This window comes from Trachypithecus francoisi, unplaced genomic scaffold (genome assembly GCF_009764315.1).
Source record: "Trachypithecus francoisi isolate TF-2019V2 unplaced genomic scaffold, Tfra_2.0 Lachesis_group4, whole genome shotgun sequence".
NCBI lineage: Eukaryota > Metazoa > Chordata > Mammalia > Primates > Cercopithecidae > Trachypithecus > Trachypithecus francoisi.
In genome coordinates, this window is record NW_022681469.1 from 16,089,234 (window position 1) to 16,110,240 (window position 21,007).

The 21,007-nt window shown below is 48.0% G+C and overlaps 2 gene segments (V, D, J or C); both read right to left on the bottom strand.

Annotated features, from left to right (window-relative positions):
• Positions 1 to 9,562: 9,562 nt before the first annotated feature.
• LOC117072417 overlaps positions 9,563 to 21,007 on the bottom strand; it is a 293,342-nt gene continuing 281,897 nt past the window's right edge. Inside the window, 5 exon segments of the C gene segment in view lie at positions 9,563 to 9,793; positions 10,085 to 10,191; positions 10,333 to 10,350; positions 10,838 to 11,224; positions 15,058 to 15,104. Of these exon segments, the coding sequence occupies positions 9,773 to 9,793; positions 10,085 to 10,191; positions 10,333 to 10,350; positions 10,838 to 11,224; positions 15,058 to 15,104 (580 nt within the window).
• The window catches only part of LOC117072418, a 372,247-nt gene continuing 370,285 nt past the window's right edge, over positions 19,046 to 21,007 (bottom strand). The window contains 4 exon segments of the C gene segment in view: positions 19,046 to 19,292; positions 19,622 to 19,728; positions 19,888 to 19,905; positions 20,329 to 20,715. Coding sequence covers positions 19,272 to 19,292; positions 19,622 to 19,728; positions 19,888 to 19,905; positions 20,329 to 20,715 — 533 coding nt within the window.

The window sequence follows — 21,007 nt, forward strand, 5'->3', positions numbered from 1 at the left end:
AATGTATGGATGTTCAGGCTTAGGCTACCATACTCCAGCCCTCAAGGTGTGCTATACCTTGCCTGATTTTCTAGTCTTCCAAATTCCTCTATGTGTGCCCTGGGGAGGGGGTTTGTGCATATATGGCTGAGAGAAATAGGATATACCTGTGGCAGGAGATGAGCTGGTGAACAAACGGGAGGATGCCAACTCAGGTTACTGAATTGGTTAATTTCATCACCTGGAGAGTCTCCTGTCATTGATCTTTCTGCTGAGACTAGAAATTCTGGGGAGGCTTAGACCTGAGGCTTTGACTAAGGCAAGGAGGCAAGATGTTCAGGAGACTGTTCTCATTAGAGGCAGAAGTGTGGTTTTGTTAGTATAGGAAACATGCGCTTAGGCCGGACGTGGTAGCTCATGCCTATAATCCTAGCACTTTGGGAGACCGAGGCAGGAGGATCACCTGAGGTCAGGAGTTCGAGACCAGACTGGCCAACGTGGTGAAAACTGTCTCTACTAAAAGTACAAAAATTAACCGGGTGTGGTGGCAGGCATCTGTAATCCCAGCTGCTTGAGAGGCTGAGGCAGGAGAATCACTTGAACCTGGGAGGTGGAGGTTGCAGTGAGCCAAGATCATGCCACTGCACTCTAGCCTGGGTGACAGAGCGAGACTCTATCTCAAAAAGATAAAAATAAAAATAAACATACACTTAGAAATTTTGATTGTGTTTTAGGTTTTAGGTTTTAAAAACTGTCCTGTTGTACTATCTTCTAGCCCTTCCTTTGTAGCAAAGACAGACAGATGGTGATCCAAGAGATACACAAGAAGAGGACTGTGTGTGTAATGGCTGAGCTCTAAAAAAGAGAAATCACTTGGATGGAAATGAAGGAGAGGAAAGGGCTGATGTGGATGGCTGGAAAGAGGTTCGATGGTTACCTTGGCAACTGAGCTTTCTTCCTCATGGCGATCCCTCCGTAGTTCTTGTTCTTAAAAAGGTTTTCTTTCTAATATCCCTTCCCCTCCACAAGGGGGCACAAGATGTCTTAAAATACTCTATTCTGGGCATCATTTAACCTAGATCAATCCAGACATGTGCATATTTCTAGTATCATTTAATCTGAAGTGGAAAATCTGAGACGTAGACACAGAGTGATCAAGAACGTATGGAATAATGCCCAAGGGTTCCTATTGAGCTTTAAGGATCAGCTATGTATTAAGCAGCTATTGTGTGCTGGACACAGTGAGCCATTTTGAGGGTTATTAAAAAGATATATATATATATACATACTCGAGATGGTGTTGGGCATAGTCGTAGCATGATTTGGTCAAAGCACTTGATTTTTTAAGTCTAAATTTGCTAGTTGTTATGAACTTGACCTAATTATTTAATCTTACTAGCTTTCAAGTTTTTCCCCTCCTATAAAACATGCCTCATTGAATTGTTAAGTGTATTAAATAAGATAGTGTTTATAAAGTCCTATTATAGGCTCTAATTTTCAACAGTGTTATTTTCCTCTCCTTAAACTTACAAGATTATTTTCATTACAACTTACCCAAGAGGAAGACTTATTTAAAAAATTTCAAATCATAAACTACAGGTATGTACTAATATTAATATTTAAAATGCTACACATGCTTGGATGGCAAAACCATGAAACTTGAACCCTATGCTGCGCCTATGCAGATGCTGATTCTGTAGGGGCTTTATGCAGCTTCGGAATCCTTCTTAACAGAGAAATGTCTCAGGCAATCACCACTAGTCAAGTAGAGCTAGTAGAGACTTGAGGCAGATTTTTCTTTCCTGTAATATGCTGCAAAAATTCTGGAAAACTTCACAAAGGACATAACATTGTAGCTAGGTTTAGCTCTTTAGGAGGCTAACAGTTATATAAGCAAAATGACATTGCAAGAAAGAGAGTCAGTTTGTGTAGAAATGTGCAGGTCTGTGTGAATATTGTAAGTTTTAGAGAATTTGAAGAAAAAGAAGTCCTGATCATTGCACACCTACAGACAGGTGAGCATTGAGGGAGAGGCTTGAAAGCCACCTAAATTCATCAGAACAAATTAACATCCTCCGTGTTATCTGCTCTTATTCATGCGTGGCTGTTCATTCCCATAACTGTTTCCATACCATCTAGGACTCAGAAATCCACAGTCATTATAATTCCAGGGGACAAAGGAAAGCAGTTTAGGACGGCCGATCCTGTTCAGACGTGCCATCTCTTGCCAGGAATTCATGAAACTCACTTGCCCCTTTAATCAGATGAGGCTGTCTCTTTTCTAGGAGAGCTTCCAGGATTTGCATCTGATTTTGCAGATCTGCCAGGATGACCATGTCCATACGTCTACTTCCCTGGCCGGTTGCACGTGGAAGATTCAGGGCCACATGCTTGTGGCCAGAGGCACTGTCCCCAAGATGCTTCACATAGATCTTAGCCACCCACGGGACTTATAAGGAGATACTCTTGGGTCTCTAAATAGATCTCAGCCACCCATGGGACTTATAGGGAGTCACCCTGGGGCCTCTGGACAGTTTGAGGAAGATGAGGAATGCCCAGGGTTGGGAAGCTGGTAACACTAAAATTAGGCAACTTCTTATTTTTGCCCAGGATTCTGTGGTTTGGGATAAGAATGCTACAATCTCTTGAGCTCCTGCAGAGCAGGCTTCACCTATTATATACCTAGTAATTTCCCATTCCCTACTTTGGGGGTTTCTGTATGTCTAGTTTTTCATTCTGTCTTGCATTATGTTCTTCTAAGATTAACACATCTCATCACACAGACGTTACAGGCTTTAGCAACTAGAGGATAAAACTACAAGGAGCCAGTCAATGCAATGCACAAACACTGGCTCAGCTATGCAGGGACTGTCCGTTTTGCAGTCTGTTGGTTATCTAGGGCTCTCTCTCCTGTGACTCATCAGCGCCTCTCATTACATGAGTGGAAGGAAGTGGGAGGATATATGTGGAGGGAGGTGGAAGGGAGTTTGGGGGGCAGGTGGGAAGAGAGAGTTGCCCGAGTGATATGGGACCAGAAGGGATCCCAATTGGGTCAGAGCGGTTATTGCAGCTGTTTTTCATTCTCCACTATCTTCATGGTGCCCACTGTGACCTTTGATCTTGTGCATAACCTCCGGCAGGTGTAAAGATGTGCTGGGGGAGGGGAGGCCTGCACATGGATCTGGGATACCTAGATTCCCCTCTAGAGACCCTGTCCCCTCCCCTCTGAAGTTCTACTTCCACTGCCAGGATGCTAACCAGGGGCCCAGGTAGAAAGAGCAGCATAGGAGGGGGTTGGGTGCCGGATGCGGTGAGTGTGGCTCTCATGATGCTCTGAAGGTGGGTGGGTGGAGGGAGTGACTTTCACAGGCACCCCAGATGTAGGACCCAGTAAATGTCAAACCACATCCTGTTGTGACTCTAAGAGATGGAGCTAGAGCAGGTGGCTGTTGTGGCTTGGTGCTGATGTTACTCAGAGATAAACAGCCCGGCAGCCAGCACTGGGCTCAGGACCCCCATTCCTACCCCAGTTGTCAGCTATAACCTAAAAGACCCCAACCTACATCTCATTACTTCCTACCTTTTGATTCAGGGCCACTCTCCTTTTTAACACAAAATCTTGTCATTCATGATCCTAGACCTCTTTGCTGGAGGAGGGCCAGGGAACAGGTGTCAGGGCTCCAGGTGACTCTTGCTAACTGTGGGACTCCAGTGCCAGTGCTGTCCCCTTCCACCATCAGACTGTCTGAGACTATGTCATTGATATGTATGATTTGAGGCCAGGAAGAGCTCAGCTTCTCTGAGTTACCATCCTCTTGGTACTTCAGAGACCGCAGGCTTTGAATCAGAAAATGAAGAGCAGAGTTTGAAGATTCTTAGAGATCACTTTACCCAATGTCCTTATATCACGGAGGAGGACATATAAGCCCAGAGAATAAAAATGAGTTGTTCAGAGCCATGCAGCTGGGGCCAGAGAAGGACCAGAAGCTAATTCTCTGTGTTTTAGCAGCTCCTGGACTTCAGACAAGGCTTGAGGAATGCAGGCTCTGTGTTGAGCTGTGATCTAGCTATGAATTTTATGAATCATTCGTGTAAGAATAAATCAGGCAAGATGATCATATCTGAGACGGCATGAGGATAGAGGGATAAATATAATGAATCACAAAATTAGAATCCTGCAGAATCTTGATAGGTTGGAGAGATAAGCTGAATAAACATGATAATCATTCTCTCCCTCCTCCCCCACCAAACAGAGAAAACCAACTATATGAACACAGGAACAACTATATGTGGCTCACAAGGAGGATATGTGAAAAACACCCAGGGGGTGAGTCAAAGTGAGCTCTGTGAGTCAACGGGATGATGAGAGTACGAGAAGTTGATAAATTGTCCTAAGAACCAACTAGCGTATAAGATGTTGAGAAGAGGAGGCAAAGTTCCCCCTTTACTCTTTGTAGGTCAGAGCCCACCTGGTGCCAGGTCAGGTCCTGTACAACACATTTATAAAGATAGAAGGATAAAAACAAACTTTAATATTTTCAGAAGGGAGTGGTTGGGCTATGGAAAGTAGGACGTGATCAAAACTGTGCCCTATAATAACAAAACTGAGAAAACTGAAAACGTTTAGCCTGAAAAAATCTTCACACTGGTAGTAGTTATAACACCTAATACTTACTGATATTGTTCTAAAAGCTTTACATGTTGTGTGGGTTAAATTAGATAAAACCATCTTATGAAGTTGGGCTTGTAATTGAGCTCATTTTACAGAAAGCAAAACTGAGTCTCAGAGGTGATCACTTGCCCAGGGTCACATAGTTGATAAATGGCAGAACCAAGGCTTAAACCCAGGTCTCTACATTAAAATATCTTCTTTGCTAAGACAATATTTTCGTCCATCTACTACATGCTTTTTTCCATTCTGAAAACTCAAGTTTTAAAGTTTCTAATGATTCTGTCTCACATAGATTTATGGGTTCTTGCTGGAATATGAGCACTCTGTTGCATGTAGACATCTGAGAGGGCTTTTGGGGGAATATGCGGTCCCAGAGATAGGTGAAGAGCAACTGTAGGTTGGCAAAAAGGAGTTGAGAATTAGCTTTACATGTGGTGTGGATTAAATGCTCATGTTCATAGAGGGCAGTTGAGATCAGTTGCAAAGCAAGCTGATAAAAATCCTTTGGAAATAGTCACAGATGTAGGCTCATTTTCAGATCCTTTTTGCTGACCTACAGAAGCCATTCACTCATTTCTGGGACCCCATATTCCCCAAGAAGCCCTGTCAACAGAGGTAAAGACTATGGATAGAGGTGGGAGAGAAAGACATGTAGTTGAGTCTGTAGGAGAGGGGGATGGTGAATAGAAAATATCATGTCTGTTGGAGGGAGATGGTTCAGGGAAAGACCAAGTTCTGCCACAATAAATCTTAAGGGCAGGCAGAGATGTAGGGATGTTAAGGAACCCAGGAACTTCAAATTCACAAACACAGAGAGCAAGAAAATAAAGGCATCTGGATAGGAGGAAAGAGTATTCAACCCTAGAATAAGACAGGGAATATGTTGTGTTTTGAGTCTAGGTGGGTTGGGTAAAGTCTTAGGTTATGGGGTCCCAAGTCTCAGAAATCAGCTTTTTGGGAGCCATGGGAGTTCGGCACAAGCAATGGAAATGAACTGTAATGAAAACTGTTGGCCATGCTTCATGCCATTCTATACTATGAGTCATCTTATATAGTATAGGGGAGTTTCCAGGACATGGTGAAAGTAAACCTGGGGATGAGTCTAAGATGTCAGTAGAGAAGCAGAAAATGGATTCACTCATGGGTCCATGGCAAAGCTGAGTTCACCTGTGGGTTTTAGCCATTCCCATGATCTCCACCAGCATCTCCCAACACCCCTAAATGAAAAAAACGGCTACACATCTTTGCTCAGTGTTATCTTAGGAAGAAGCAAAAACACATTTTTGTTTTCACTATGCAGCTTCAACAGAGGTCTCAAAGCACCAATATTCCGTTCCCACATTCATTTATTACCAGAGAAACCTCACAAAGATTCTCCTATATAGGACATTTGGGGCCGTGTGTCACACAGACTGTTAGGGGCTGATGTTGGTCTATCTCCAGTCCTCCTCTCTGGGCCACTACAGAAGAAAAATGAGGAAATGGCTCAGGGCAAGAAATGGAGACTTTAATATCTATTAGGATCCATTGCCCTTAACTCAGACTCTTAATATGAAATCACTCCCTTGAGAGAGAAAAAGCCTGGTCCCAGCAGCTCCTGACCATCCCTACTCCCCCACCTTGTGTAGCCCAGCAATAAGACTAGTAGTAGGAAAATCTCTATGGATACTGGTGCTGACGGGAAGATTCTTCCTCTAGGGAAGTGATGGTGACTGGAGCTCTGGGATGCCCACGGGAATCCCATTTCCCCCACAAAGAAGTTATTTTATTAGGCAACCAGTTGGATGACCCCCTTTTTCTTCCAATTTCCCAAATAAATCTGTAAAGGTCACAGGTGAAGTTCTTCTCTTTAAGAGCTACCCCATGGTAAGTTCAGCGAGAACTTGGGGTACCCGGGGCATTCTTTCAGAGACACGTTTCTTGTAACTCTTTTCACTAAGTAAACATGCTTTGCTCTGCACTGGGTGTCACCTGTGTAGGATGCTGTTGCCTCTGCCTTGCCCTATATTCTATCCACATAGTTTCTTAATAGGATAATGCTTAGGTCAGCCCTGAGGTTTGAACCAGTCAACAAGTCCAGGTTGATGTAGAGTCTCTTTAGTGCCTCCCTTTGCAGGAATAATGCTGCACCCAGAAACTCCCTCAGAGCCTCTCCACTGGAGGGGCCTTGTGACCATTCCTGGTTTACACCTCTTGTTCCAGCATCCCATGTGGCTAGTGGTCCCTTTCATTCTCAATGGTATCTCAATTCTTACAGTAAGTTATACGATTGCCCTACATCTAACTCATCTTTTCTCAGTGTTACCTGAGGAAGAATGGAGAGGATACCCAGATTTGGCCCAGAAGAATCCACTTCAATTCTAGAGAAAGAGGCAGGTAGAGGCAGAAGAGATTCACTTCCCAGTGCATGTGTGCTGAATGTTGGGGGTGTTGTTTGAGAGAGACAAGGAAATGGTTGTAAAAACTTGGGAAGAGGAACCTGCCCTGGGTCAAGCAGGGTGTCGGGAAGACCAGATGGAGCTTGAAGCTCTCTCCATCTCTGTCAAGTCCCCTGGACTGAGAGTAAAATGCACATGGCCTTTTATCCTCCAGAGGAGATTTCATTCACCTTGGTCTGGTTGCAAACTCTAGGGTACCAACAAGAAACTCCTCCCACATCCTCCTACCTGCTAATGCCTCCATTTTCCACATCCCCAAGATCATGGCCACCAAACTAACAGACACCATCTTTCTTCTACAAGGTGTTGCCCCCTCCCCACCTCCACTCTGATCTTGCACTACAGCTGCTCAGCCCCTCATAGCTCTGCCCACACAAACCACTATCCTCCAATACCTCAGTCCTAGCCTGCGCCCTCTGGCCCCCACAACTCTGCTCTCTCTGAAGTGCTTCCTTGTTCCCTTGGCTGCTCCTCCTCCTGTCCTACCTTTGTGAGGAGCCACAAGGATATGTCTGCTGCCTCCACCCAGGCCTAAGGAGTGGGAAGCATGCTTTGTGAATGCTGGTCTAGGGCCTAAAGCCTGTCCCCTTTGTTTTAGGCTTTTTTTTTTAGCCAATATAAAAACAAACCAGCACATATGTAACAACAATAGCCAACAAAACACCATACTGCCGTTTAAGCAATCTAGAGATAGTTACGACTGATGGAAATGACTGGCATGTGATGAGTTTCCTGGGCCCCATCTCTGCCGTGGGCACATCCTTTCCTGGTCTTTGCAAGCTGCCACCAGAGAACCCTCTTCTCCAGTTCCAAGATCCCCAGTGTAGTGGGATGAAAAGTGTTCCCCCAGAATTCGTGCCCACTCAGAAACTCAGAATGTGATCTTATTTGGAAATACGGACTTAGCAGGTGTAATTGTTTACGATTTCTCAATAAAATTGTCCTGGATTTAGGATGGGTCCTAAATCCAATGACCTTGCCTTGAAAAGAGAAACGAGAGGGGAGCTTAAATGCAGAGAAGCAGGGAAAAATGCCATGTGAATACGGAGGCAGAGACTGCACAGTGCTAGCGCAAGCCAAGGAGTGCCAGAAGCCATCAGAAGTAGGAAGAAGCCAGAAAGGATTCTCCCCCAGAACTTTCATAGAGGCTGACCTGCTGAAATCTTGATGTATCTTTGGCCTCCAGAACTGTGACAGAACAAGTTTTTATTGTTTTAAACCCACCAGTGGTACTTTGTTATGGCAGCCTGGGGAAGCAAAGACACCAAAGCATTAAGGTGTCTTCAGTGTGTTAGCGTGGGCCCTGCCTGGAGTTTTGGAGAAGCTGCTCTAGGATCACCCAGACACCAGGAGCAATCCCACCATGCTGGCCACTACTTGGGAAAAGTTTCTGGAATTACCATCTTCAAAACAGAACATGCCATGGTTTCACTACTCATAAGTAATTTGATCTGTAATCTTCAGTTTCCACATCTTCAACGTAGGGAAAATAATACCTGCTCCTGGGATCATTGTACAGATGCAGACAGCACAGGTAGCAGTGTCCAGCCCAAGGCCTGAAGCAAGCAGGCTCTCAACAAAGGGCTCCCTCCTCTTTCCCACCCTTTCTCTGCTTTCAGACTTCACTTCTCTTCCCTGACAGTCTGCGTCAACTAATTTTGATATGGCCTCTTTCAGTCCCTCTCACTGTTACAGGCCCCCTTTTCTTTAATCCCATTCATGTAGTGTTTTACCACAATGCATTCAGCCTGTATGCAGAATTTACCTTGTCAGGATAACTGTCTTTGCCCAAGTAGGAGCAGTTAACACCTTGTGTTTGGAGTGATTGAGTTTCCATCCATCAAACGCAGAAGCCCATTGGAAGGGCTACTCTGAACATAGCACTTCAGCCCCCACTGGGACCTATGTCCCATTGCTCCTGACTTGGTGTGTCTTGCTCCTGGGAAATCACTCATCCCCAGGCTTTACATATCAGTTGTCTCAACTCTGCCTTCTCTAGTATTTCAACATAGACATGCAGAGTGGCACTCAATTTTAAGCCCAAATCCTGAAACAAGATAAGCTGGAGGTGTTAAGACTATACACGAATAAAACTAAAGGTGTAACATGTGACACTTCAATCTGGAATTGGGAAATGACTAGATATTGTAACCCATAGGCCTGCCCCAGTGCTTTGTCCTACACTGGGTAGGGGGTTGTGGTTTACGGTGTGCCTTCCTCTCTGTCCTCATCTTGCTGGTTTTCCAGAGCCCAGCCATTGCCCTTCAGACTAACCCTCCAGTGGGGACCCAGAATGCCTGGGTTTGGAAATGGTGTTTGAGGACTTCCATCAGGATGAACGGGAGAAAGCAGCATAGGGTGGAGAGAAAGAGGGCTAGTCACTTCGGATGCCCAAGCGGATGCTGCTTTCCCTAAATTAGAAGATAGGTCAGCGATGAGCAGAGCTCCACAGACACTCCTGAAATGCAACCAGGCCCAGCACAACCATTTTTTATTGGTTTAGTCTTTTTCAAACTTGGGGGTCGGGAGCTCAATCTTCAGGGAAATAGAAAAAGAGGGAAGTATTCATATAAGGAGATGAGAAGCAGAGAGAGAATTACTTTTAGGAACACAGATTGGGAGCAGGTACAGGAGAATCCTGGGTGAGGATGAAGAATGACCCGGGATGGTTTTGGAGCTAGCCTCAGGAATCCTTTCTCTTGACCTGCGGAAGAGAGGACATTTTCAGGGTCTCAGGGGCTATGGCACAGCAGGAGTAGGGCGGGGGAGGTGGGCTCTGAGGCCTGATTTGAGTAGGACTCACTAGCTGTCTCCATCCTCCAATGATGCATTCTGTGATATTCCCTGCATTTTCTCCCCAGTCTGGCTTCATTATGGTTTCATTAAGATGATAGGATATATTAGGCTGTGCTGTGGTTCTGAGATTCCTTTATGCCCATGTGTGATGTTCCATCTCCTGCCCCCATCATCTGCCCAATCCCACCCTCCTCCTTACCATGGCCATCAACACGAGGGCACTGACCAGCACGGCATACAAGGTGGCCTTCCCTAGCAAGATCTCATAGAGGATGGTGGCAGACAGGACCCATTGCTGGTAGGACTCTGTTGACAAGAACAGAGAGCATGTAGGTACCTGTGCACAGGTAGCTCTGGCCTCCCTCATGCCCCCATGTCTGTGGATTCTCCATGCCCTTGTTCCAGAGCAGAGATGGTGAAAGATAGAAAAAGGAGAGACTCACTTACCAGAGGTGAAGCCACAGTCTGAAAGAAAACAGGGGAAGAAAAATGGATGAAAGAATGCTGCTTTGTAAGGACACTGAGCCTTACATCACAGATTCACAGGCCACAAGCACATGCATATCAGATGGTACAAAGTCAGCCTCCTTTGATAGCCCTGGTTCTGTCTCCCTCATGCTGCTCCAGTGCCAGCGACGTGGTCACTATGATCTTAGGAAACCAGGACCCCAGAAGGGGATGGGCCATACACCACTCAGGTGCTGAGCTGTATGGCTTGTCCTCAGGGGGACCTGACAGCTGAGCTCTAAGGTGTCAGGATCTGAAGGAAGAATGAGCTTGAGGTGCTCCATTCAGCCTCTATGCTTCTTGGGGAGGAAGTGCACACTTCCTTGATCATCCCACCTTGTCCACTCTTTCTTCTGGATCTAGTCTTGTCCTTCACTTGGATCTTTTTATCTTCCCTGGTAGCCTCACCCAGTCTCCTCCAGGCATCTCCCCAGGCACCACTCACCTGCTCTACCCCAGGCCTCGGCGCTGATCGTCTGGGTGATGGGCTTGTCCCTGTCCTCCGTCCACTCATCATCCTCCGAGAGCCCATAGAACTGGACTTGGCAGCGGAAGTGGTTGCGGGGGTTGTGCCAGAAGGTGGCCGAGACCCTCAGGCGGCTGCTCAGGCAGTATCTGGAGTCGTTGAGGGCGGGCTGCTCCTTGAGGGGCTGTGGGTCCGTGCTGACCCCACTGTGCACCTCTTTCCCGTTCACCCACCAGCTCAGCTCCACGTGGTCAGGGTAGAAGTCTCTGGCCAGGCACACCAGCGTGGCCTTTTGGGTGTGGGAGATCTCTGCTTCTGATGGCTCAAACACAGCGACCTTGGGTGGGAACACCTTTTTCAGGTCCTCTGGAAAGGGAAGAGGGGATAGGGCTAGGGTTGTTCTGAGAGCTGTCTGGTCCTGGTAGGGGCTCTGTGTATGTGAGAGAGAGAGGGCTGGGAAAGGACCATAATGAAGCACAATTATGTTACTAAGTCCTCCTTGCTTTGGAGTCACCAGCCTATTCCTCTTTGATGATTCTACCCCTTCCTTGCCTGTCTTTTGTATCCACCCTATGGGTTGGCACTATCCATTGTCTGTCCATCTCCCAATTAGGCACTGCCTAACATTCTAGGCAATGTCTCTTCATTGTCATTATTTGATTTCCTCTCCATCAATAACAACTTGCCTACCTACTTCTCACCATTTTATGTGGTAGTTTTTAAACTGGAGCAAGGGATTGGAACCCCAAAAAACAAGATCCAAATCCTAGAACTTCCTTTGTCCACCAACAAGACTTTTAAGACAGAAATTCCTATCACTTTTTTCTGCTTGTGAAGTATGAATCACCATTCTGACTTTGCAGAAAGTGTGTGAAGGTTAAATTATATACGAATTCAAAAAGCCCGCTCCCAAGGAGGTTATTTATATCAAATCTAAGGTGCTAGGAAGGAAGGGGAATCTGGGATGAGGGAGACATTTTGGAACTAAGGGCTTTCTCTAGATTTACAAATGGCCTATTTTTTGCACTCACATGAGGACAGCCTTTGGTTTTACAGTGTGTTCATGAGAATGTGAGGTTTTTTCTTTTTGTGGTGCATGAAGTCATCTTATCCATTCCTCTGCCTCCAGGTACCCCTGAGTTTTCTCAGCTCAGACAGATAGTATCTTCCCTTATTTCAAAATTAGGGACCCTTCAACCTTCTGTGTCCCTTTGTATCCAAATATTATATGTATTTTTTTTCTATTAGCAAGTTCCCCAAATAAACATCTGATATGATCAGAGTAATTTCTTGCTACTAGTTGTGTTGATACAGTTTCTGTCCTGAGCATATCCTTTGTAGATTCTTAGGGATGACATGTAAATGCATCCCCTTTAATCCCTGAGGACCCTTCTCATTTGGTTGAATTACTTCTTTTGGACCTGCCCTCCTACTCATCTTATCTTTTTTTTTTTCTTTTTCTTCCCATTGATTATTTTTCATTTCTGAGCAACTCTATTAAAGTGAAGAAATATCAGTCTTAGGAGAACCTATTCCGAGTCTCCTGGACAATGGAGAAAATTTATTCTGACATTTCTTCACATTTGTGTGGATGTGACCTCCTTCCTGGGTCCCCATGGGGCCTCCTGCTGGAAGGGCTCTCTGCTTGGTTTAGTGCGGTGCTGTCACCATTTTGAAATCCTAAGGCGTTTTTTAACAAGAGCCCCAGCATTTTCATTTTGAGCTGGTCCTGCAAATTTTGTAGCTGGTCCTGCTTCCCATCATATCAGTTTCCCTTCCTCCCCACAACTCCTACCTTGCTAATTACTAGTATATTTCTGTCTTTACTAGCTGGTCTGGGGCTAAATGATGATATCCTAACTTCTGTCTACAGCACTTTCTTTCTTTCTGCTCTCAGCCTGCTTATTTTCACTCTCATCTCAAAAGCCCTGGCTCTGGGAGTCCACCAGCCCTCCAGAATGCACTCCTTTGATCTCTTCATTTGGCAAACACTCAGTCCCCATTGTAAAAATTAAAAATGTCCCTTGACCATGCACACTGTTCTGTAGAATAGTTATTGATGCAATAGGCATGGTGAATACTAGCCGCCTCTCACCGCACACCAACACACTATCTGTACATGAGGGCAAGGGCAACTCTCCTGCATTTGTGAGTCCCTGTGGTGTGGGGCTTGTCTCTGTGGGCGTAAGTGTGTGTACTAGTGAGCTGCTGGTGTAAGTGTGTGCAATAGTGAGCTGCTGGTGTAAGTGTGTGTACTGGTGAGCTGCTGTTGGCCTGTGCTCTACTTGTGGGTTGGGTTCACCTTAGGCAAAATTGTGATGTTTGTCTCACATCTTCCCAACCCGTCTCTAACACAGACACAGCCTTACTCCATTTCCATACTCCAGATCCTGCCCATCCTTTGGCACTGGGCTGACCCTTCCCCCTGCCTCCCCAGTGACCTCCTAGGAGGATGGGGAAAAGAAGCATTGAATTACATCAATAATCTGTGTACTCTACATGTTGATTCTCTTTTCTTCTTCACAGCAATAGTAAGTGGTAGGTATTGTTCATTATATTTTATAGTTGAGGAAACTGAGATACACACATTAATTTGCCCAAGGTCACCACATCACAAAAGAACCAGAGGTTCAAACTCAGCCTTTATCTGGCTCTAAAGTCTGGGTCTTTTCTGTGTCCCAGTTGACTGCAGGAACCCTACATTTCCTCTGGATACACTTCACTGTAGCTGAGCCCCACTACACCCGGCTTAATGACAGCCTAATTACAAATGGTGCAGGTTAATATACCAATATTGTGAGTTCTCTTCTCTGGCCTCAGGGCAGTTGTCACCAGGTAACCTTTAGGGTCCCTTTTCAGCTCTCAGGGCCTAAAATCTTCCAGAGAATTTTCCTTGTCTCTCAGGCAAAAATGTCCGCATTTTAAATGTGTGTTTGTGGCAAATGAACTCCCTGAACATCTGGGCTGTTTATCCTAGAATACTTAGTCTGCTAAAGGAAGATTTCAGGATAGGGGAGGGAGCTACATGGAGGCAGGGGTGGTAAGTATACCCCAGTGGCTGAGGTTATGTGCCCTACTCTCAGGTCAGCACCTCTTTGCTGACCAGCCCATGGGCAAGCATGAATGCTGTGCCCTCACCCTGGACCCAGGGATCTCTGGTTTAGGAGGAATAGGAACCAGGAACAGGAGTTTTAAGTCGGACTATAGATCTACACTTGTAAAGAGTAAACTTTCGTTCTTTGCTGACTCATGTTCATCTCTCTTTTGGCCTCTCTGTCCCACTTTTGTTTGGCAGGCTTTTTCTTCTCCGTTCTACTGCACCCTCGGCTGCAGGATTTCTGCCACCTGACATCCACCCCTGCCCACCCGCACTGTTCCCAGCCCTCTCAGCTCTTGTTGCCTACCAGTAGCAATTACCCACATTCCTACCCATTCCCCAAACCAGAATTTCCCTTCGTCCTCTCCAGTTTCGCCTCTCCCAGAATCCTAACAAATTCTCCCTTCTCCATCGTTCGCCTTCTCTCTAAACACCCTAGAAAAAAGATTAAAAGCGGCCTCGCCCTCTGCTCAGCTTCCCGGACTCTGAGCACCTCACCACCCCCTCCCTCTTCCCAGGAGCGGGGAGGTGACGCTGCAGAGCTGACCCCGGACACGCAGCTCCTCCCGCTCCGGACACCCAGCTCCTCCAGCTCCGGTCTGCCCTCCGACCCCGGGGACCGAGGGGCTGGGAGGTGGGGAGACGCCCGAATCTCACCTATGACCGTGAGCCTGGTGCCCGGCCCGAAGTACTGTTCGTAGGAGCACGGAGGTGCACCCCGGCACGCAAACCACTAAGGCTCCCTGAGCTCCTGCCCACCCTGGGGACCCAGCCCAGGTCTCCCAGCCCAGGGCGGGACCAGGTGCCGCGAAGCAGCCACCTTCCACCGGACCCCGCCGTCCGGGTGTTCCCGCGGAAACTCACCCAGCACGGTCAGCCGGCTGCCGGCCCCGAAAGTCAGGACGTTGGCCCCAGAGCACAGCCAGGGGACTCCCCACAAAAACCGGACCCAAGCCGCCCGCGCCCCTGAGGCCCGCGCTCACCGAGCACCAGGAGCCGCGTGCCTGGTCCGAAGTACTGGGTCTCTTGGTCACGGCCCCCGAGCCCCACACAAAAACCCGAGCGCCGTCTCTCCCCAGGTCCCCCGGAGCCCCCAGCTTACCCAGCACTGAGAGCCGGGTCCCGGCGCCGAAGTACTGAATGTTTTGGCTCACAGCCCCGAGACGCAGCACAAAAACTGGCCCTGCTATGCCCCTGGCCTGCCGGATCGCCCCCTCCCCCGTTCCCGGGCTTCCGCGGGAGCCTCCGCTTACCGAGCACTGTCAGCCGGGTGCCTGGGCCAAAATACTGCGTATCTGTGCTCACAGCCTGGAGGCCCAGGACAAAAACCGGTGCTGCCCGCCCTGCTGTCCCAGACTCAGCTCGGGTCCTTCCCACCGCTAAGAGCCCCATCGCCCTCCCAGCACCCAGAACCAGGAGTCCTCGGCCCAGACACCCAGCAGCGCCTCTCAGCACAGCCCCTCTCGGAGTGGGGCAGCTGCTCAACTCTGCCCATCCCGCCCTCTCGGAGCGCTCCGGAGCCCCAACAGCCTCCTTACCCAGCACTGTCAGCCTAGAGCCTTCTCCAAAGAACAGCTGCGCGGTGTTAGCACAGCCCTGGGGACCCTGGCGCAAACCCCGCTTTCCCCGAGGAGGGCCCTGAATGGCCCAGTGTCCACTCCCCTAAGAACAGGGTTCTGGGGTCGTCCAGGCTGGGCAGCCCTCCCTCTCTCCCACCTGGAGCCCCTTCTTACCTAGCACGGTGAGCCGTGTCCCTGGCCCAAAGAACTGCTCACCGTAGGAGCACAGTGGGAAGGGGCTGCCCAGAATTCCTTCTCCTTCCCCACCTCCCTTAGCACAGATAGAGAGCACACCCGCCCTCTCTTTCCTGAGCCTATCTTTCCTGTCTCGAATTAGCTGGACAGGGTAACTTGGATCTTGCATGAGGTCACCACCAATTTGCAGAGGAGAATCCACTTGGCTTGGGGACAACACAGTGGATTTGAAATCTGAAGGGGCATTGGTGATACTGGAAAGGCTGAAGCTGGGCGATGTTGCAGGCTAGACCTTGCCTCTTCCTAGTTATATGACCTGTAACCTCTCTGATCTCAGTTTCCTCATCGGAAAAATGGAATATCTTTCCCTCAGGGTTTTCATCAGTCTTAATAAATAATGCACGTGCAAGTATTTCGTCAAGAACAAGTTTTATTAAAAGTGTTGAGTGATAATCCCACTTCGCTGTCTTGGCCTTCTTATTCCTAGGAAGCTGAGTGTGGATAGGAAGATGGACAGGGACTCGCTGGGTTGGAGGACCCTGCAAGACAACAGCTGGGAACAGCCCCAGAGACCTCTTCCCACCTGGTAGCTGCATTCCCTGGGCTGGGTGGGGATGTTTATGGCAGCAGGGTTTTTTGTAAAAGCACCTCCTCTACCTGAATCATTGTGCTCCCCCCAGTCCCCACAATGTTATACCGTGATACAAAAATGTTTCCTCCCTGATAGTCTCCCTCCCCCAACCACTGGGCAGAGGCAGGAAGCGCAGGTGGCAGAGGTTAGTCTGATTGTGTGGGGCTTGGAAAAGACAAAGGCAGTAAATTAAAATGTGAAGGGCTTGGGGAAAGTCACAGTGATGGTAATGGTGGGGTGGTGGAGGGGCCCCTCCTTGGAACATGCACCACCCTGAGCAGACCATCTATGTCACTGGGTCTCCCTGGTGGGGATCACTGTGCCCACCTGCTCAGACTGGCATTTATAGTGAAGTGGGTGGGAGGAGCGAGGCGTGGCAGGGCAGCTCATAGGAAAATCCACAGAGCAGTGGATGGCACCATATGACAGGAGGACAAACAATCCAGAAACCTCTGTCATTTCCTTTTGTTCCGTTGCTTCCTGAACAAAGTCCGAACTCCATAGTCTTCATTTACTCCACAAGTGTTTAGTGAACTTCCACCATGTGCAGGCTTCACACTGTTTGCATGGAGATAAGTTTATTCCCAGGGTGGCGTGCACCAACCTGCCTTCCAGCGCTAATTTTGATTACTCCCATTTCTGAACCTTGCAACCAGCTAAATGGGCCTACCCAGAGGTACCTAACCATGTCATTAGGGCTTTTGTTCATGCCTCTGATCAGCATGGCCATTCTCTGGAGTGAACAACTGAGACCAATTCTTCCTTTGAAGAGATTGCCACCTTCTCAGATTCTTTCCTGATTATCCCAGTGAGAAATTGAGGGCCACCCTCTGACTGCATTTTAGTAAGCAGTTCATGTTGCTCTTTCAAATCATGGACTTGCATTCGGCTCTTTCGGTTCATGATTGAGTCTCTCTGTGAACAGATAAGCTTCTTGGGGACTGTAATTGGGTATCTTAATTTTCTTGGAAGTTGATAACAACACATCACAGGGATATGTGTTTAATGAGTGGATGTGTGTACAGGTGTGTAAATATAAACATATATATACACATGTGTGCATACATGCACACATGCATCTTTGAATGCATGTATGTGTTGCAATAAAGAGGGAAGACTGTGTGGTGTAGTCCTATAAATGGAAGGGTAATGGCTATTTCAGGCAAGACTTATGGTGATGATTGCTCCTGGATTGGGTCATTTTGGGTTCACTCATTTATCCATTTATTTATTCATACATACCTATGTGGCGTCTACACTAAACTGAGGTACTATACTATAGCCCTGGGATACTATCATCAAATGTATCCTTGTTAACAAGGAGTTCATAGTCCCTGGGGGTATCAGACACATAAAGATGTAGTTTCCAGCAAGTGTAATGTATCACAAAGAAGGTTATGCACAAGGCACTGCGATAGCAAAATAAAGGGTGTATTTAATCCACCTTCAGGGGAGGAAGAGGTAAGGAAGGGGCAAGAAAGGGCCAGAGAAAGCTTTTTGGAGGGGAAGACATTGGAGCTAAATCTTTAAGTCTAAACAGGAGTTACCATGGGGAGAAAAGTACTTTATCGCCCTAGGAGGAAGAGCATGTGCAAAGTGGCCTGAAAGAAGAAGCTCAGGGGCTTCAGGGATGAGAGAAGTAAGGAGAGTGTGGAAGGAGACAGGGATAATCATCAGGTCTTCTGTGCCACCTTTAGGATTTGGGACTCTATCGCCATGGTGACAGTGAGACAACGGAGAGCTTTTGAAGGAATTCTAAAAGTAGGGAGGGGCTGATTCCCAGTTTTAGATAACTTTATTTTCTATCCTTCCAGGAATGATCAGGGGACATTTTCACACTGGTTTAATTCACTAGAGAGAAATTTATAAACAGATTGGTAACTGAAACTGGAAGACACATCTTCCACTGAAAATAAGTTTCCGGCTGGGCGTGGTGGCTCAAGCCTGTAATCCCAGCACTTTGGGAGGCCGAGACGGGCGGATCACGAGGTCAGGAGATCGAGACCATCCTGGCTAACACGGTGAAACCCCGTCTCTACTAAAAAATACAAAAAACTAGCCGGGCGAGGTGGTGGGCGCCTGTAGTCCCAGCTACTCGGGAGGCTGAGGCAGGAGAATGGCGTGAACCCGGGAGGTGGAGCTTGCAGTGAGCTGAGATCCGGCCACTGCACTCTAGCCTGGGCGACAGAGCAAGACTCCGTCTCAAAAAAAAAAAAAAAAAAAGAAAATAAGTTTCCAAGTCAGAGCATCTCTTCTTCAGAGCTGGGAAATCAACTTGGTGAACCAATAAGGATGAATGGAGTGCTCAGTAAGATAGCTGCGAGGAAGGTGGGTGATGCATATGGAACCCAGCGTTGTTAGTCATGGGGACATGGCCAGCTGGAGGGTGAACACGCCTGTATAGGTTGGCTCTTCCTCTGAACACGTCTTTCCTGGGCAGAACAATATGGTTGGATATAGAAAATTCCTATACTCAACATCTGCGTCTTCCTAGACTGTTCTAGGAGTAACCTCTTCAGCTCCCATCACTGCCTTTCACATTGAATTAACCTCTGCTATTAATCTCGAGGTGGGCCCCTTACTCTTCTTATGTGAAGAGCCTGCATTTTACTTAAGTACCTCTTGTTTCTGTCCTGACTGAATGGGGAGAGTCACAGGGAGTTCAGAGATAGCCAAGGAGCTATCCAGACATTCACAAGTCAGAGTCAGGCCAGATCAGAACATTTTTATTGGCTTAGTCACTTAGGAATGCTAAGGTGCCCCTGGGTTAGGGAGATTTCAGCCGTGAGTGTGCAAGTGTGCATGCACATAGGGGGTATCTATTGGGGTGCAGAGAGGTGAGAGCAGCTCTGCAGAAGCACTGGCAAAAGAAGAATGTATATTGAAATCACGACGAGTTAGAAGCTCCTAATTCCACTTCCAGGGCTGCTTTCAGAAATCCTTCCTCTTGACCTGCAGAAGAGAAAGCTTTGGGGGTTATTAAGAGCCAGGAGTTGTGAGGATTGAGAGGAAGTAGTAGGGTCCGTTGACCATACAAATAGTAAGGCTCATCACAACATCCACTGGGTTTTAAAGTGACTCCAGCTTCTCCTTCCCAGCATGACCCTTCCACTGTGATCCTACAGGGGTGCAAGCTATCTTCTGAGGCACTTGAATGAAACCTCTTCCCTCCCTACTGCCCAGCTCCAATCCTGGCAGGGACTCTATACTTCTGGGTCTGAGTTGCTTGGTGTCAATGTGTCACCTCTAGCCTGCTAGCCCCATCCTGCCCTCCTGCTTACCATGGCCATCAACACGAGGGCACTGACCAGCACAGCATACAGGGTGGCCTTCCCCAGCAGGATCTCATAGAGGATGGTGGCAGACAGGACCCCTTGCTGGTAGGACACTGTTGGCAGGGAGGAAGGACAGGTGGGTACCTGTGCACAGATAGCTCTGGTCTCTCCTACCCTCCACCCTCCACCCTCCGGTGTCTGTGAGTTCTTCATGCCTTGGTTCTAGATCAAGAACCCTGAGAGAGGGAGAGGAAAAGGAAGGGCTTACTTACCCGAGGAGAAGCCACAGTCTGAAAGAAAGCAGGAAAAGGAAAATAAATGAGAGACCTCATTTTCATAGGCAATTAAAACAGATTTGCAGTTGGCACAGATTCCCAGGCCCAGACCAGCTTCCTCTATCAACCCAGCACCTCCTTTCCTCTGCCGTGTCAATGTCAGCCACAATGTCCTTGCAATCCATGGCATGTGGCAGCACTGAGGGGGCTGGGGGGCACCACTCAGATGAGAGATACACAGGTCACATAGAAAGGGGACCCAGTTGCTTGGCTCTGTTGGGCTGAGAATCTGGGAGAATGAACTACAGGTGCCCAGCTCTCCTTCATGGTATGTGCTGGTTCCTTTCTTTTTGGATCTCGTCTACCTGGATCTTTCCATTTTCCCTGGTAGCGGGTCTCACCTAATCTCCTCCAGGCATCTCCCCAGGCCCCACTCACCTGCCCTACCCCACGCCTCGGCGCTGATCTTTTGGGTGATGGGCTTGTCCCTGTCCTCGGTCCACTCGTCATCCTCCGAGAGCCCATAGAACTGGACTTGGCAGCGGAAGTGGTTGCGGGGGTTGTGCCAGAAGGTGGCCGAGACCCTCAGGCGGCTGCTCAGGCAGTATCTGGAGTCGTTGAGGGCGGGCTGCTCCTTGAGGGGCTGTGGGTCCGTGCTGACCCCACTGTGCACCTCTTTCCCGTTCACCCACCAGCTCAGCTCCACGTGGTCGGGGTAGAAGTCTCTGGCCAGGCACACCAGCGTGGCCTTTTGGGTGTGGGAGATCTCTGCTTCTGATGGCTCAAACACAGCGACCTTGGGTGGGAACACCTTTTTCAGGTCCTCTGGAAAGGGAAGAGGGGTTGGAACCAGGGTTGTTCTGAGAGCTGTCTGGTCCTGGTAGGGACTCTGTGTGGGTGGGAGAGAGAGGGCTGGGAATGGGCCGTAATGGAGCTCAATTATGTCATTCTAGGCCCTCATTGTTTTGGGGTCACCATCCTAGTGTCTGTTGCTCTCTCTCCACTTTGCCCCTTCTTTCTATGCTGTCCCATGGATGCACATTGCCTACCGTTTCCCCAGCTTCCTATGGTCACATTATATCCTGATTGTCTTGGTTGTTTTTACTGAGGTTTGTCT